The 13,917-nt window shown below is 46.2% G+C and overlaps 1 protein-coding gene across 1 annotated transcript in view; it reads left to right on the top strand.

Moving 5' to 3' along the window:
* Positions 1-13,917, top strand: part of PLCE1 (phospholipase C epsilon 1) — a 233,062-nt gene that overhangs the window by 125,449 nt on the left and 93,696 nt on the right. The window contains exons 5-6 of the mRNA XM_025181886.2: positions 9,227-9,372; positions 11,331-11,589. Of these exons, the coding sequence (XP_025037671.1) occupies positions 9,227-9,372; positions 11,331-11,589 (405 nt within the window). The remainder of the gene's footprint in view (positions 1-9,226; positions 9,373-11,330; positions 11,590-13,917) is intronic.

The raw sequence follows: 13,917 nt of genomic DNA, 5'->3' as shown, positions 1-13,917 counted from the left end.
GAAAGGGATAGGGATGGGAGTGCAGCATGTGTGCAGGAGATGAGGTGTAGGAGGGGGTGAGGGGATGAGGTCTGTCCAGGGGACAAGCTGCCTGGCCAGAGGTCAGGAGCAGGTTGGGGGCTGACTCCCTGGCCTGGGGGCAGAGAGTATCTGTTCAGGGGGAAGGCTGTCTGTCCACGGGGTAAAGAGCAGGGGGGATTTTGGCCAGGGGGCATAGGGCAAGGGGTGTCTGGACAGGGAGCGGGGGTAAGGAGGATGTTGGCCAAGGAGTTGGGGGGAGGAGGTGTCTGGCCTTGGGTCAGAGGACAGAGGATGTCTGACCAGAGGGCAGCGGGGATTTTGGCCAGGGGGCAGAGGAGATTTTGGCCAGGGGGCTTGAGGCAAGGGGTGTCTGGCTGGGGGTAGAGGGCAGGAGGTGTCTGGCTAGAGGCAGCAAGCAAGGGGTGTCTGGCAGGGGCAGAGGGAATTTTGGACAGAGTCTGGAGGTAAGCTATCTGGCCATCAGGGTGAGTGTGGGGGGATATGGGCGTGAGGGAACATTTTACTTGTTTTTGCACTGCGTGGCAGGCTCAGTGTAACACACGTCCCGCTGCTCTCATTCCCCAGAAGCCTCCAAGAAGGGCTGGCAGGAGAGGCAGCAGGAAGTTTGTCCTGAGGGAAGGAAATGTCAGTTTGCAGGGAGCCATCTTTGGATCCTGGTTTGCCCCACGTGGGGGGAAGGAAAACCCTGTCACGCTGAGCCATGTTTAGCTCTGTTTGTTCCCTGAATACAGGATCCAACAAATAGGGGGCTTTCTCCCTCCTCCCCTCCTTGCAGGAAGCTGTGCTGGACTTCAAGTTTTGGGAGGCCGTAAGGCTGTAGCACCAATACGAGCTCCCTGCTGCAGGGAGAGCTGGGGGGGGGGGAGGGGCGGCTGAGCTGCGGCTCCAGAATACCCATATTTGACTCCCTAGAGAGCCATAGTTGGCTCACGAGCCATAGGTTGTTGACCTCTGTTATAGACGCTGAGGGTATGTCTACACTGCCACCCTAGTTCAAACTAGGGTGGCTAATGTAGGTATTCGAACTTGCAAATGAAGCCTGGGATTTAAATATCCTGGGCTTCATTTGCATGTTCCCAGGCAGGCGCAAGTTCGAATGCCTACATTAGCCACCCTAGTTCGAACTAGGGTGGCAGTGTAGACATACCCTAAGTTACATGGCTTGAAAATCTCTAGAGCCACTCTAAAGTCTCTGGGTTTAGATATCCTGGCAACAGAGAGGATAAAGTTTAAATCTCCTCCTTCTCAGTCCCAGAGTTTATACTCAGCAAGACCCAGCCCAAGAGAGGTCTAAGCAGTATAGGAGGAAGCAGGGCAAGCAATCTAAGTCAGTCACCCAACTCTCCTCTATGCTCCCCAAACCTCCTAGCAAGCACCCCTTTTGAGCAGGGCCAGATTAAGACCTTTAGAGGCCCTAAGCACTGAAAAGATTATGGTGCCCCCCCATATATAATTCAAAATAAAAATACTATACCATAAAATCTCTCTTCTTTTTTTTTAAGTGCCCCTGCTTTGCTGGTGCCCTAAGCACGTGCTTAGTCTGCCTATTGGTAATCCAGCCCTGCTTTTGAGGATGCACCCTCTTCAGATGGATCCTCCCCTTTTATTTTCATCCCATCTCTGCTCTTACCTTTCAATCTGGAGGGCCATTACCTCAGACTGCTGGGTATTGGCCACCATAGAGCATGACTACACCCTCAAGCTCTTATCTATGCTCACCTTCTCATCCATCATCCCCATCCCTCTGTCAGGAGGCTCTAGAGCTATGGGACTTCTCCTTCAAACACACCACCTCCCTGAAGGTCCCCATCACCCCTAAGGGGTCAAGAACAGTCACAGATTGCCTGAGCAGGCAGTTCTCCTCATACCACGAGTGGGCTCGGTACTCTGACAGGGTCTCCAGGTTCTTTCAAGAGTGGGATCTTCCCAAGTCAATCTCTTCACTACCAAGCAGAATGCGAAGTATCCTCAGTTCTGCTCCCAACCGGGGCTAAAGGAAGGTTCTCTGCCAGATGCTGTTTCTCCTCCATTTGTCGCGGCAGGGGGAAGGGGAGAGGAAGGTATTTCCTGGCCTTTTCTCTGATTGGCAAGGTACTGCAAAAGATCAAGCAGGATTCAATGCAAGTAATCCTCATTGTGCTAGCCTGGCCTTGTCAGCACTGGTTCAGCACACTTGCCAGTCTTCTGAAGTGGCAGCCATGGCTACTGCCAACCTGCCCAGACCTCTTACAGGACCAGAATTGACTGCTGCACCTGAACCTTTTGTCTCTCCATGTAATGGGGTGGATGCTCCGTGATTAAACCCACAGGGACAGGCATGCTTATTGGAGGTGCAGTAAGTCCTTTTGAAGAGCAGGAAGCCATCCACGAGTATATGGTGAAATGGACCCAATTCTCAGTTTGGGTAGTGCAGAGGCACTCCATTGAAGCTCCCCTGCAGACAATATCTTCCTGTTTCTTTGCAGTAGTTCTCCAGATGGATCATCTTCTGCATGAGAACGTAGTATGAGTTGGCAGGTATCCAGCCTCCCACCTCTTGTGAAGGCGCACTCCACCAGGGTGCAAGCTTCTTCAGATGCCTTCCTGGTGAATGTCCCCATTGCCGATGTGTAAGACTGCAATGTGGTCTTCAATCCACACGTTTACATCCTGCTATGCTATCACACAGCAGGCCAAAGGAGATGCAACATTTTATAGGGCTTTCTTCTCTTCTGCATATCCATAAACAGAAGAAAAGAAAGAAAGTTAAAGTAAACTCCTATCCACCTCTGCAGATACTGCTTGGAGTCACCAATGTTGAATGGATATGAGCAATCACTGGAAGATTAAAAGACAGTTACCTGTTTCTTTAATTGATGTTCTTTGAGATGTGTTGCTCATGTCCATTCAACATCCCCCTCCTTCCTCTCTGTCAATGTTTCCAGCAAGAAGGAGGGCCCTGGAGCTCCCTATATAACATGGCATGTTTGCACCACTCCAGGAGGCACCGGGACCCAATCCCATATGGATACTGCCTGGGGAAAATCTTCCAGCACTAGTGCACGTAGCGAGCACACACACACGTTGAATGAACATGAGCAACCCATCTTGAAGTACACCAGTTATGAAAACAGGAAACTGTCTTTTCTGCCCCCCAAGATGTAAACAAACTGAAGTATCCATTCTGACAGATCTATGTGTCTTATTACTCGAAGGAAATTTTAAGATAAGTAGAGGCAGATTTCCTATTCTAATTTGTTTGTTACCCTGTATTCTTAAACAATTAGTGAAAGCAGAGAATTGAATGATACTGCTTTTAAATTATGCAAAAGCAGAGAGGAGTCCTGTAGCACCTTATAGACTAATCGAAGTGTTGGAGCATAAACTTTCGTGGGCAAAGACCCACTTCGTCAGATGCATGTAGAAGTAAGCTACTAGAAGTGGGCCTCATCCTCCCTGATTGGATCCACCTCGTCATCTCTAGCCTGATTCTGGCCTGCATATTTATACCTGCCTCTGGATATTTCCACTACATACATCTGATGAACTGGGTCTTTGCCCATAAAAGCTTATGCGCTAAAGCTTCGGTTAGTCTATAAGGTGTCACAGGACTCCTTGCCGCTTTTGCAGATTCAGACTAACACGGCTACCTCTCTGATACTTTAAAATTATACCAACAAAGATTATGGCATATTATGTACGGATAATGTGGCACATATCTCAGTGGAAGGAAAAACATGTTGAACTTCAATTTAGCAACTGAGGCAATCCAGATGCCATATCACAGCCAAAATTGTAACTGGTAATTGTAAGCTTTATGCTTTATTAAATTACTGATTACAGGATGCACCATGAAATGTTGTAACTCTAATTTTGTAATTTTGCAATTACGCATTATACAAAATTGTAACAGGATATGAAATTGGGACATTCCTTTTATACATTCTGCTTTATGGTCAAACGAATGTTAGTTATAGTATTTGCAGTATTGCTCAAGCATTGTTTATTTTGTGTAATGTTCTTCAAGGAGGTGGGGTGCTTGCCTGCTGCCTTGCTCCCTGGGCCACATCCGGCTCCACGCTCCTCCCAGGTACCCCTCTCTTCTCCCCTATCGCTATGGGACTTGTGGGGAAAAGCCTCAAGGCTCTGCAAGCTGCCATTCCCCCAGGGAGGGGGAGGGGGAGGGGAAGGGGAAGAGGGAGAGCAGCAGTCCACAGAGCTCCATATCACAGATGTTCCCAGGTAAGGGACACAGGGACTACAGAGGTTTTAGTGTACCAAACAGCAGTGTACATCACAGTTGAGCTGTAGTTCACTGAAATGCAAATACTTTTATTAATTCAATGTTTTATTTTTTTCCCAAAAAGGAAAATCAAGGCCTTAATTTCCTAGTTGTTTTACAAATACATTCTGTGGGTGATACTCTCACCTCTGATTATGCTAAGTAAAAGGATCCAAGTGGTGTTATTGGGTGCTAACAGTTCCAGATCTATCTAGGAGAGAATTCCCCATGCACAGGAATAGTGGAAGAAATCTGATGTCAGAGGCAATCAGGGGATGGGGTTTGGGGCGGGAAGGGTGTTCAAAGAGTAGAGCCCCAGCCACAGCAGCACTTAGAACTGCAGAGATTCTGGACAGTGATGCTGCCCTTAGGCAGGCATGAAAAGCCTGTTAAGATTATGCAGCTGTGGAAGCAGCCCAGAATCAGGCATGACTTAAAAGCACCTTTGCTCCATTTGTGAGCTCTATCCTGCACCTTTTGGAGGCATAGCACAGAACTTCACCCTCTATGTACAGCCCTTTTTGAAAATATACTTACTTGAGTGTGCATTTACTTGAAATATAGACAGGAGTGTAAGTAATTACTGTCATGTTGCACCCCTGTGGCAGGGTGCTCAAGGCAGGGAAAGGAGTGTGTGTGATACAATACCTTTAAGAAATGTAAGCGTGTGATGGAATGTGGGGAGCTCAGGGCAAGGAGGTAGGTGGGGGGCATAGCAGGAGTCAGGGCAGGATATATAGAACCATTTTCTGCTTCTCGAGTAAATTAGGTCTTCTCTACAATATGCATTTCCCTGTGCTAGAAGGTGTAGATTCTTATGCACAGTAGTGTGTCATGCCCTAAGTTATCCATGTGGAACCCTGGAGGCACACATTAAAAGTTCCCTGGAGCATGGTATTGTAGTACTGTTTGAAATTGAACTATATTAATGTGCACCATGGAACTTTTCAAGTATGTTAACAGGAGTCCACAAGAACAACACAGTAATATGCACTGGAGTTTATAGATTTCTTTTGTAGACTAGTGCACTGCATATGTCATGCCTCCCCATAGGTGTGAAGTTAGAAATATTAAGTGGAAACCCTCTTTCTGTGCTTATGGAAAACAGTCAGATTCCAGGCATATCCCATTGTTCTGGCACAACCAAACCCTGGCCTTGCTTTAAGTTATGATAAGAGGAAGCTGTAGACTAAATTTGGTGGTCATAGATCTTACCTTTTTTCAGGAGGCGTTCTTGAAAAACAGACTTGCAGATGGCTGGATGAACAGACACATTCTAAAATATATTGTAGATAAAATAAATAACAAAATGTAAGATTACCCGGCATTGCTCAGGTCCTTAACTCAATTAATTTTTGTTTTTCATTATTTAAATCATTGCTCTGTGGTAAGACTGGGGATGAGCGGTTCAGTATGCAGGCTTCTCCTCAGGAGAGAGGACTATCCCAGCCCTCACTCACCACAGCAACTTGGGGCCAGGCGAGAAGTGCCTCTCCATGCCCACTGCAACTCCATGCTTTCATGGGCACAGCTGGGGAAGGGGGTGCATGTCCACCAGCTGCAGCAGGTCCAAGTTCATCTGCCCCCTGCAACTCCCCAGCCACATTGAGGAATGGTGCAAACAGTGCACTTTCCCCTCCTTGAAGAAGGGGAACAGCCAGCAATGTTCCTGTACGAATGGGAGAGTTGCTTCTGCCCCCCACCCTCCTTACGGGTGCCTGAGGATGTGAAGCTCAGAGCTGAGGTAGTCATGGATGGACTAAGGGGTCATCCCCTTCCCCACCAGCCCCTTTCACTTGCCTGGTGATTCTGTCTCTTTTCTGCATGTGGGGACGTGGAGTGTCAGCTCCTCCCCCTACACAACCAAACCCTTATCTTTAAGTTATTAGAGAAAGCTGCAGACCAAGTTTGGTGGTCCTACCTCTTACTATTTAGGAGCAGTTCTCAGATGAATAGACAAACAGACTTGGTCACTCACAAACTTAGATATATAGTAGATAGCTATAGTAGCTAATTATTAAAAGTATATAGAGTATGTTGTAGTGAACACATTTGCACATCAAGAAAAATATATACAAATGTCAGGTCAGTCAGCTCAAGCAAAAATATTCTCTGGTTTATAAAATTGTTTCTGACCTGTTGCTCAAGTTGAATAAACTGAGTCATCTAAGGTTAAAAATTTCCAAGCCACCCAGAGATTTGTGTATCAGATCCTATTGATTGTAAATCCTTGCAAATTGGTCCTGCAAATCTCTTAGGCAGCTTTGAAAATCTTAGCCTAGTCTAAATAGGCCGCCTTCAATGGTGTATATCAGCGGAGGGGAACCTCAGGGCCGGGGGCCAGCTGTGGCCCCTGGCTTGCCTGGATCTGGCCCACAAAGCTCAGGGATCCCCCACATAAACACAATGGGAAGCTCACGCTAGTGTTCTAGCCCTCTGCCACCCACCCACAGGGCTGGAGCACATAAAATCTACTAGCCTGGAACCCCTTAGGCTCTGGTGTGCAAGGGGAATGTGAGGAGTGCCTTTTTCCTTCTCAGTCAGCGGTGTCTCACTTTGCTTCTCACTTGTGTGAGGCCCCCAACTGATTTTTCTGTGGGTTAGCAACCCCTGATCCAAAAAAAGTTTCCTTATCCCGGTATAGATATATACAGAATATCTGTTCAGCATTTTTTGTTTAAAATAAAATAGGGGGCTATGCCCCCTGCTCACTATGCTCGCCAACCCCTTGTCCTTGGGGATAGGCAAGCCAAGTTCTCCCCCGGCTGCTAGGGAGGGCCAGGGCCATGCCAGCCCCGGCCTCTCAGCTATGCCCTCCTCTCCGCCCCCCTACTGCTGTGGAGGAGAAGGCCAAGGCCACGCTAGCCCCGGCCTCTTGGCCTCCACCCCTGGATGCAGGGAAGGGAGGGCTGGGGGCCATGCCAGCCCTGGCCTCTTGGTCCCCCCTCCAGCCACCATGGAGGACAGTGCCGGAGCCGCACCAGCCCCGGTCCTCTCAGCTAGGCTTGCCAGGTGTCCAGTATTGTACCAGACAGTCCAGTATTTGCGTGCTCTGGCCGGTAAAAAAAATCAGAAAATACTGAAAATGTGCAATGTCTGGTATTTTCTGATTTTTCTGGCTGCGCACCAGACGGAAGCCTGGCATTGGTGGGAGAGTGGCTGGGAGTCCCAGCTGCGCTGCGATTGCTGCCAGGAGCCCTCAATTGGTTGAGTGTGAGGAGGAGGGGAAGCCTCCTCCTCGCTCGTGCGTCGCTGGGAGCCTGCGCAGGACAGGCAGCAAGTGCCCAGGTCAGTCCCACTTTCCCCCAGCCAATTTGCTCACCCTCCCCCTTCCTGGCCAGCTGGTTCTCCCCCACTTCCCCGCCTGATCTTCCGTGGCCAGCCCCCCTGCATCCCCTCCAGCTCTGCTTCCCACCGGCCCGTTCCTCTTCCTTATCTCCCCTAGCCAGTGCTGCTGCAACTCTCCCTGCCCCCGCCAGCTCTATGTCTTGGCCCCTCCCCTTCCTCCCAGCCAGCGCTGCTGCAGCCCCCCCCCCCCCCCCCGCCAGCTCTGCTTCCCGCTCCCCCATCCCCTGGCCAGCCCCGCAGCCCCCAACTCCCCCCCCAGCTTTGCTTCCCACTGGCCCGTTCCACTTCCTGATCTCCCCAGCCAGCGCCGCTGCACCCCCCTGCCCCCGCCAGCTCTGCTTCCCGCCCCCCCCTTCCTCGCAGTCCCCCCCTTCCTCCTGGCCAGCGCCGCTACACCCCTCCCTACCCCCTGCCAGCTCTGCTTCCCACTCCCCCTTCTTCCCGGCCACCCTCGCGGCCCCTGATTCCCCGAGCTGGGCTTCCCACACCCCCTTACTCCCGGCCAGCCCCACCCCTTTCCGGCCGATTCCTCCTCCCCCGATATCCTGCGGTCAGCCCCGTTCCACCCGACGCCCCCCCCATGACCTTCCCGGTGCCCCCCATCTCCTCCAGCCAGCCCCGTTGCCACACCCCCCCCCCCCCCGTTAGCTGTTTCCAGCACTTCCCAGCCAGCAGCGCTCCCTTCCTGGCCGCCCCCTCTCTTTTCTTTCCTTCAACAAAATTTTTTCCCGGTGGTTTGGGGTTTTTTGAGGGCGGGGGTGTTTGGTATTTTTCTTTCAGCCATCTGGCAACCCTACTCTCAGCCCCTCCCTGGCTGCTGGGGCCATTCAAGCCCCAACCTCTTGGCCACCCTCGGCCGCTAGAACCTGCTTGTGGGGAAGTGCACAGCACAGCAGCACATGCACTTCCCTATAAGTTGGATCAAGCATAGAGCTTCAGGATTTCCTCCTCTTCTACCTGCTCCACAGAAAGCCAATGCTGGTACTCTCAATTTGTGGGGAGGCCAAGGCTGGTGTGCCTGGCCCAAAGCATCTGGAGGCAGTGGTTCCCCACTGAGTCCTGGAGTGTTGGGGCCCCAAACTCAGTGAGGAGCTGCTCCCAACACTACCTAGCCCTCCTGCAAGAGAGCCAGGGACCAGTGTGGAGCCCAGGACCCTTCTTGAGGAGGAGTGGGGGGGAGGGGTCCTGGAGCTATGGCTGGCTCTTCCTCTTCTGGGGATTCTGCTGAGGCTAGGGGGTAGGGCGATGCAGACTGACATGGTGACGTCGCTTTGTCATCCCGAAAGAAAATATTGTTATATATATAGAAAGATAACTTTAAAAGCATTTTGAGATTCAAATACTTTGCATATATGCATGTGCGATATCTATATACATATAGAATATATGTGATAATATGATTTTTGTGTGTGTTGACATATATACAAACTTTGGTGAAATACCTAATTCTCTCTCCCCCCCCCCCCATAGAAACAAATGAAGATTAAAATACATTGATTCTATGGCATTAAATGTGTTTGTTCCAAATAACATAGCCACAGCTGATTTCTTATATTGTACATTTTGTTTTATTAGGTGAGCTCATGGGTTACATGGCTGATCCTTACTGCCGGCTCTATGGAGGAGAAACGAGAAGTCTTCTCATATTTAGTACATGTGGCAAAATGCTGCTGGAACATGGGAAACTACAATGCTGTAATGGAATTCTTGGCGGGGCTTAGGTACTGGTAACTCATTTTTAGAGAGCGATAAAGCTTCTGTCATTCATTATTCCTCTCTGAAGAACGGGTTGTGGCATTGAATCAATCACTCTGCTATATAGTATTCTGTTGCTTAGTCACATAATTTCATCTTTTGAATTTCTCATAATCATTCTGCAAAAATTAAACATGGTAAAAGACAGACATTTTCTCAGAATGCTCTAGAGACAACATCATCTGTCTTGGTACATGCTAAATATGTTAAATTGAAACCTCGGCCTACATTTTTCAAATAGCTGTTTTAAATGAGAAAAGAAAACTGTAAAAGCAGTTCTATTATATCTGTCAAACCCACTACAACCCTATAATTTTAGGGTTGAAGTTTCAATAAAAAGGGTAGTAAAATTGTAATTGTTAAAGTAATCATTCTGATTATAACTTAGGGTAAAAAATAAATGTCAAATACAGCGACTTCCTTACATATAGCGATGTTAGCATGTAACTGAATAATCATGTAACGACATCAATTTTTAGCAGTTACACAACTACTCGATAATCCCTGGAGGCGGGGCCAGTAGCCAATGAGCTCCCGGCCCCACTTCCGGGGAGCCCCTTGCCACCCTGCACAGTTGCCTCTCTATCAGCCAGTTTAAAAAACAGCTTCCCATGCAGACCGGCTCCCTCTGATCGCTCCATGCTGCTTCCTCTGTCTATGGGGAATCCGAGTCATCAGCATGGACACTTGAAATATGGAGATTGAAGTCACTATAGTGAATTATTCTGTAGTAGGAAGAGTTTAAGTCTAAAGTTCTAGCCTCTTAACTCTGACTTTCCTTGTATTTTAAGTTTGCATAGCAAACTTTAATGTGTTTTTACTGCAGCTTTTTGTGGTTTAATAAGCACACTCATTGTGGTGTTAGTTTACATTTTTAATGTATGAGACACATTCGGAACACTCACAACATAAGAGGCCTTGTCCAGCAGAACACATCCACGGCTTCCCAGGCCATGCAAGCCTGAGAAGGCTTTGAATGGTTGTTCTATGACAAGCCAGCCTATTTATGGAAAGTCAAAACTATAATAAGAATTTAATTATGCCTTCTGTGAATGCACTGCATGAGTGAAAGGTGGAGGGAGGGGGAAGAGTAGTTTCAGAGCACCAGTGTTTGCTGGCATTATACGGTGGACAAGGAGATAGTATGGAGAGAGATATCTTCTAGTTAGCAGTCCTGTAGCACTGCTGGTGTACAAGTTGAGGAAGGATAGAATAGCCATAGCTCTGCCCAAACATGGTCGTTCAGAATGGGGAAGTTTCTAGAAGTGCCTTCTAGAAGTGCCTTCTCTTCTGCAGTTCTAAAACCATGCTGTTGTTTGATATAAACATTCCTTTGAGCATCTACAACACAGTCTTTGAAACTAACTAGAAACAAAAGTGAAATATTTTATAGTTTATTTTCATTGTCCAATCTGAGTGAAATGCAAAAATGTAATAATATCAATGATTTAAAATCAGTTTTGGAAATTATTTAACTCTTGATTATTTAAAGGATTACTAATAATGCAAAAGAGAGAGGAAATGTTATATACAGACGAGTCTTATCCTATTGTTCCTTTAACTATCTCTGATTTCCAATCAATAGTCTTTATTTTAAGGCAGTGTTAACAAGATAAATGTAAGAGATTTCCCCTTTTCCTTCCCAGTCTAATTCATTAGGTTCTGTTGAAAATCCCAGCTGTAACTTTAGCAATATCTAGATCTCATTATTCAGTTTGCACATTCATTTTGGTATTCAATTATTCAAAAAGAAAAAAAATGCTGTTTTCTAGGCATACCCAACTGAATTTGTCTCATTTATTTTAGAATAATGCCAATGAAAGTAAGGCTGATTTTCTCTAATAGAAGAGACGAACTGCTGATGTTAAACTTTAAACTATTTTTTTAAATTTTGTATATATGTTTTGTTGTCTATTTGCAATAGGTCTAGAAAAGTTTTAAAAATGTGGCAGTTCATGGATCAGTCTGATATTGAAACCATGCGAAGTCTGAAGGATGCTATGGCGCAACATGAATCATCCTCTGAATACCGAAAAGTTGTAAATCGTGCCCTGAATATTCCAGGCTGTAAAGTAGTTCCATTCTGTGGTGTATTTTTAAAGGAACTTTGTGAAGTACTAGATGGAGCAGCAAGCCTTATCAGACTTTGCCCACAGTATAATTCCCAGGATGAAACATTAGAGGTAAATTAATAGATGGCATTGATGTTCTGTATGGTTAAATGTTCATACTTGTGTACAGTGAAAATGGCTCTCTATCAGATTTTTAGATTATGTGAAATTATTATTGGACAGTTATTGAAGATGTCAGTCAATTGATTCCCTTTTGTTCAGTGTAGATGATGAAACTTTTTTAGGCCTTCTCTAATTCAAAGTACAAATCATGGTAACAAATAGAAGAATCTCAAACCAGTTATACAATAATAGTTCATAATATTCATTTAAAAATAATTTAAAATAGATTGTTTACATATAGGAATGACAAATAAATACATTACAACTATAGTCGGAATGAACACTGATTATTTATGTAAAAGAATCTCATTCTGGAAGGTGCTAAGGCATTCCTTTGAAAGATAGTGCTCTTAACTTCCAGCTTAATTCAATAAGAATAGAGGTATGGAGGAGTTCTGAGCCTCGGTGATTTTAGGCCCTTACTGTATGAAAAGAAGCAATTCTTGGAGTATGTGTCAGCGTGAATCCTTGGGCAGGTGCTCAGGCATGCAAGCATGGAATCTTTTGAATAGCAACATCTGACAGGGCCATGGATACATCCATGTACTACTTCATGCTCTTGTGCGAAGGCATGAAGGAAGGAGAGGCCCTGATCCCTCTTCTGTTCCCTCTTACTATCTGTGGCAGCGTGACAGGCCTACAATTTGTCCAACCTGCTCCTGGTTTCCGAACACTTTTCCAGTGAAGAAACTCTTCTGCACTTCTCCTTTTAATTAGATCCTTCATCTTAGACTTTTTTTTGTTGAGTATTCATGAAAAAAAGAAAGAACAAGCAACTAGGACAAACATGAGGGAGACCCTCCCTCCCGTACAGCAGATAGATAGGGTGCTTTGTGCTAATCTCAAACTATGGCATGCTCAAAACCCACTAAGTTTAATGTGTGTCCTTCCAATTATGCTTTCCTGACTCTCATAGATGACATAGCAGATTCATATATTCCAAGGCCAAAAGGGACCACTGTTATCTGCTTTGACCTCCTGTACAACACAGGCCATAGAACTTTCTCAAACTAATTACATTTAAAATTGAAAAGATCTTTTTGTTAAAAAATCTGAATATGATTTTAAAATTGCCAGTGAGAGAAATTCTACCGCAACCTTTGATAAATTGTTCCAGTGGTTAATTACCCTCACTGTTAAAAAAATGTATACCTCGTTTCAGTCTAAATTTGTCTAGCCCCAGCTTCCAGTCTGTTTTGCCTTGGATAAGGCTAACAAATGTTCCATATGCCACTCCTTTTCAAACCATACCTGGAAATCTGAAGGCATGAGGCTCAAATTGTACCTTTTATGATATATCCAGGAAGATTACTTCTGATCCAGGAACACTAGAAGTGAGGAGATTATGTTCTATCAGGCACCACATCTCTGGTTCCAAGGAGGAAGAAAAGACAAACAGTACAGATGTTAATAACAACTTTACTACTGACTTCACTGACGTTGTCTTCAGGACAGGGAGACATTTCTGAGATGGAAAGATGCTCCACCACCAAGCACCAACACAGCAATCAACTGGTATCAAAGTCAGTTTCTTCAGGGAGGACTCAAGACCTAGACAGAACCCCTTGGAATTCTCAACATTGATAAGGCATACAGTGTCATGGCACTAGCAGTGAGACCAAAGAGGCCAGATATGGTTGCACTGGTACTGAAATTGATACAGTGAATTACTCCATTACTGATCATGGAACCAGAACCCTTCTTGATATCAAGGTACTCCATCAAAAAGCTTCCCTTCCGACTCCATTTGGTGCCAGAACCAGCCCAGACACCAGTACTGACATTGTCATCAACTCCACAAACATCAGTGCCAGATACCATATAGATTAGTACGTTTTTTTTCCAGAAAGCTATTTTCCCCTCCTCATCACCAGGCCATTCCTTCTCTCCCGCTTCAGGCAAGGAACCATTGCACAAAAGGAAAGGACAGTATCTGCAAGGTATGTAGTACAGAGCCCCAGTTCAGGACTGGGAATGGATGGGATACCCCCAGTTTGACCAGTAGCAGTACTACTTGCTGTACTGGATATATTGAGGCCCCATCTTCTGATGGGTCTCAGACCAGAGCCTCTTCTCATGCCTAAAAAAAAAAAGAGGTGATCTCCATCACCATCAGCAATGCTTCCTAAAGTACCCTCACCAGAACTATATGACCTTCCAAAGACAACTCATCTCACGAAGTGGGTTTTACCCACAAAAACTCATGTTCTTCTTCAAGTAGGCTACGTCTACACTGGCATCCCTTCCGGAAAAGGGATGCTAATGTAGACTTTGGAA

The sequence above is a fragment of the Pelodiscus sinensis genome, chromosome 8, assembly GCF_049634645.1.
Source record: "Pelodiscus sinensis isolate JC-2024 chromosome 8, ASM4963464v1, whole genome shotgun sequence".
Taxonomy (NCBI): Eukaryota; Metazoa; Chordata; order Testudines; family Trionychidae; genus Pelodiscus; species Pelodiscus sinensis.
Note: the sequence above shows the minus strand (reverse complement) of the source record. Positions and strands in the feature narration are given on the sequence as shown.